This window comes from Chaetura pelagica, unplaced genomic scaffold, assembly GCF_000747805.2.
Source record: "Chaetura pelagica isolate M959 unplaced genomic scaffold, ChaPel_1.0 scaffold1158, whole genome shotgun sequence".
Taxonomy (NCBI): Eukaryota; Metazoa; Chordata; class Aves; order Apodiformes; family Apodidae; genus Chaetura; species Chaetura pelagica.
In genome coordinates, this window is record NW_009954339.1 from 95,311 (window position 1) to 99,115 (window position 3,805).

The 3,805-nt window shown below is 51.1% G+C and overlaps 1 protein-coding gene across 1 annotated transcript in view; it reads left to right on the forward strand.

Annotated features, from left to right (window-relative positions):
• Nucleotides 1-3,422, forward strand: part of LOC104394580 (collagen alpha-1(XXVII) chain-like) — a gene marked incomplete at its 5' end in the record, with an annotated part of 45,841 nt that extends 42,419 nt beyond the window's left edge. Inside the window, 7 exons of the mRNA XM_010004194.1 lie at nt 215-250; nt 597-623; nt 865-930; nt 1,322-1,490; nt 1,646-1,755; nt 2,498-2,716; nt 3,276-3,422. Of these exons, the coding sequence (XP_010002496.1) occupies nt 215-250; nt 597-623; nt 865-930; nt 1,322-1,490; nt 1,646-1,755; nt 2,498-2,716; nt 3,276-3,422 (774 nt within the window). The remainder of the gene's footprint in view (nt 1-214; nt 251-596; nt 624-864; nt 931-1,321; nt 1,491-1,645; nt 1,756-2,497; nt 2,717-3,275) is intronic.
• Nucleotides 3,423-3,805: the final 383 nt, after the last annotated feature.

A 3,805-nucleotide genomic window follows, 5' to 3' on the forward strand; every position in this document is an offset into this window, starting at 1 on the left:
AGGAATGGACCAGGTGCAGACAGATGCACCCACAGTTGGGGGATGGAGGAAATGGGGCCACCTCCTGTCTCTTGGAGCATTTGAAGGAGAAGATGCTGTAAAATGTCAAAAATCTGGAGATTTCAGCAGGGGACAGACTCAAGCTGGTGACAGCCATGAGAAATGAGCATGGAAACTGGAGACATTTCACTAACTGATGTCACTTTGTCTTTAGGGTCCTCCAGGCCCACGAGGACACCCTGGCCCTCCGGTATGTATATGTGGGAAGAGTTCAAAGACATTATTGAAAGAAGCTGAAATTACTGCTGTGATATTCTCCAGGGGAACTGTTCACTCACTGGAAATTACAGCCTAGCCCCATTCCTCGCATGCAAAAATGTGTGTGTGAATGGACTAGTGTTCCTCATGCTTTAGTCCAAACCATCTCCAAGGATTTTATAGAGACAGCATTGTTGCCTTTCTCACTCATCTGCATGGAGGGACTCCAGGGGAAAGAGGATTTCCAGAGGACATGACTGAGTATCTTTGCAGGAGTGACTGCCCATCTTTCTGGCTGATCCCCCTTTTTATTTTACTTTTTTTGCTTTGATTTCCAGGGACCACCAGGAATTCCAGCCTCATTTGTAAGTTGCTGTTTTCTGTACCTTTGTTAATGGCAATAATAAGTCCTGCAGAGCCAAGGTGCTGCTGGGACATCCAGAAAGAGCTGCTGGGACCCTGGAGACACACACTCAGGTCCAGCAAGTGATGCTGTGTTAGCAGAGCGATGCTTGAATCGCAGCCCTAGACTGAGCAGCTTTGGCTCATGCCAGGGCATGTTCAGCTTCTAACAACTTCAGTTACCATTTTTTCACCCCACCCCAGCAACAAGATGACTTTGGGGCAGCTTTCCGGACACTGATCGACTCCAACACTGCTCTCAAGGCAGAGGTAAGAGGGTACTTTGGAACCTTCTGGAGCTGGAGGCTGGGAACAGGTCCAGCATTGCTTGTTCTTTTTGTGTGCTGGGAGTTTATAAACAAAGCTCTGGGTTGGTGCTGTTGTCCTGGAATAACTGGGGTTTGTGGATGCAAAGATCCGCTTAGAGGAAGGTGTTCTGTTGTGTTACTTCTTTGTGAAGCTCCAGACCTTGTGGCACTGACATCAAGACTCTGCCAGCTCCTCAGAGATGTCCCTCTCAGGGCAGTGCAGGAGCAGCATCTCCAGGATCCAGCCAGCACAGCCTGTCTTGGGCCCACAGAGTTTTCCTCCAGATAAACCCTTGTGGTTACAGCACCTGGTGTTCCCCAAGGCACCTGACTTTGCCTTCTTTGCTCTCCAGGGTTACCAACATCCAGACCTTCTCATGCTGGACCATGGAGGGGAGATCTTTAAGACTCTACACTACCTCAGCAACCTCATTCAGAGCATCAAAAGACCCCTGGGAACCAAGGAGAACCCTGCACGCATCTGTCGAGACCTCATGAACTGTGAACAGAAGATGAACGATGGTAGGAAGCCCTGAGTGTGCACGGGCTGCATCATCCATAGGGCCAGTTCACATGGTCCAAACTGGTCTCCTTCTTTGGGTCTAGTAATGCACCTTTCCTCATCCACAGAGAAGGTTAAATGTCCTTGTTAATCCCTGAATCCTCCATTTCTCCAGGTACCTACTGGATCGACCCAAATCTTGGCTGTTCCTCAGACACCATCCAGGTCATCTGTAACTTCACCAATGGTGGGCAGACGTGTCTCAGCCCCATCACTGTCTCCAAGGTACACACAGCTCGACCCCAGCACAGCATTTCCCATCCTGCTGTTAGGAAATCTTTACCCAGGTCTGTGTTACCCCAGAACACTGGCTCGTGGCCACTATGACACAGCACTTTGCCTTCTCCTCGAGGCAGAGCTGGTGTAGCTGTAACATTCAAAACGTCCCTCATGCAATTAAAAAATAGGCCCGAGTCTGTTCCTGACTCTTGTCAAGACAAAGTGTGTTTCCATCAATGTTTCATTAACCCATAACCTCACTAGAGCACCAGTAACTTGGCAAACACGCTGCTCCCAGGTGCTTTGTTGAATTCACTTCTGTTCAGGTAACTCTTGCATTTTCTTTTCTGCCACTTGAAAAAGTGAGGTCAGCTTGAAGAGACCAGTTTCCAGGGAAGTTAATGCTGCAGGATTTTTTCCTGGAGGAAGCAGCCATACCAAAAAAATACCAATACCTGGGTTCACCTGCAGATGAACTAGAACCTGCCACCTTGCAGAGGCGGGTGTGGAATTCAAAGTTTACTTTCTTTTCCTCCTACTTAAGGACCTGCCAGTTTGTTCTGAAAAATAAAAGACCTGCTGTGTCCCCATGAAAACTTTCTAGGCTGGCTTGGTTCTTAAGCCCATACTCACACCAGATCCAGCCCTGGACATCCATGCATGGTCACCTCCAGACTTTAGCAGAGCACAGGGACCACCTTTGCTGTCTTGCTGCCAAGCTCCCCTGACATCTCTGTCACCTCCACAGCTGGATTTTGACGTCGGTCGAGTCCAGATGAACTTCCTGCGCCTCCTGAGCTCTGAGGTGGTGCAGCACATCACCATCCACTGCCTGAACACCTCTGTCTGGAGGGAGGGCTCCTCTGAGAAACCCTCGGGAAAGGCCGTGAGGTTCAGGGCCTGGAATGGGCAGGTGTTTGAGGCAGAAGGGCAGCTCCGGCCTGAAGTGGCAGCTGATGATTGCAAGGTACGTGTGACGCTGCAAAGGAGGGGAGGGGTGGGTGGGAAGTGCCAGGCTGGAACCCACCCAGGGCACACAACAAGGGTCCAGTTAGACCTGTGCTGCTTATTCTGCCCCCCAAAAAAATGGGAAGAAGAGTCTGGTTTACCTGCTCACCACTTTAATTTTCCAGTCCAGGGTGTTGTAGGGACTCCTCTTAAGCAGCCAAAAATTAAATTTCAAAGCTCCATGTGTCAGGTGTAGCAGCAGCTCAGTGACAGAAGAGGGAATTGCCACCCCAGGTGGTGGCCTGCTCTCCTGCCTGATGCCAGGCTGGGAGAGGAGCCACCTGCCCACAGGTCAGGCTGCCTGCATGAGGGGTCTGGGATGGGTGACACCATTCCAAGCTTGGCTTCCATCGACTCAACCTGGATAAAGGGCTCCCCAAGATGCTCTCGAAGCCTCACCCTGCCCAGCCCAACAAGCAGCCCCTTCTCTCTAGGGGCTCAGTGAAATGCTCTCCCCTCCAGCAGGATTCACCCCCCAAGTTAAACAGCTTTCCTGTCCTTCCCTCCTCCCCGTGCAGATCAAGGATGGACGCTGGCATCGGACCCTCTTTTCCTTTCGGACACAGGACCCTCAGCTGCTGCCAATTGTCAACATCCACAACCTTCCCCCATCCCAGCCAGGGAAGCAGTATCACCTCGAGGTCGGCCCCGTCTGCTTCCTTTGAACAAAAGCCACCAGAACCAGGCTCCAAGGCTTTGACCCCATCTTTGGCCTATGTCTTTACACAGGCTCTCCCACCTCTCAGCAGCAAGGACAGCTGAGCTGCATCTTTTGGGTCAACTCTTGCTCAAGGTCTCCAAGAAACCTGCGGCCCACTGAGCTCAGCAGGTGGTTGGAAGGAGGAATAACCAGGTCGTGGGGGAAGTGGGTGTCAGCTGGGACACCAACAGTGAAAAAGGGATCAGGGGACTAGATGTTTCAAGCAGTTCCATACACAAAAAGCTTTTTCCATGACCAAAGATAATGTTGAGAGAAACCTCAAGCAACTTGCAGTGGGTGTTGGTCTTTTTCTTGGTTCCACCACCACCCCCCTCCCTCCCCCAGTTT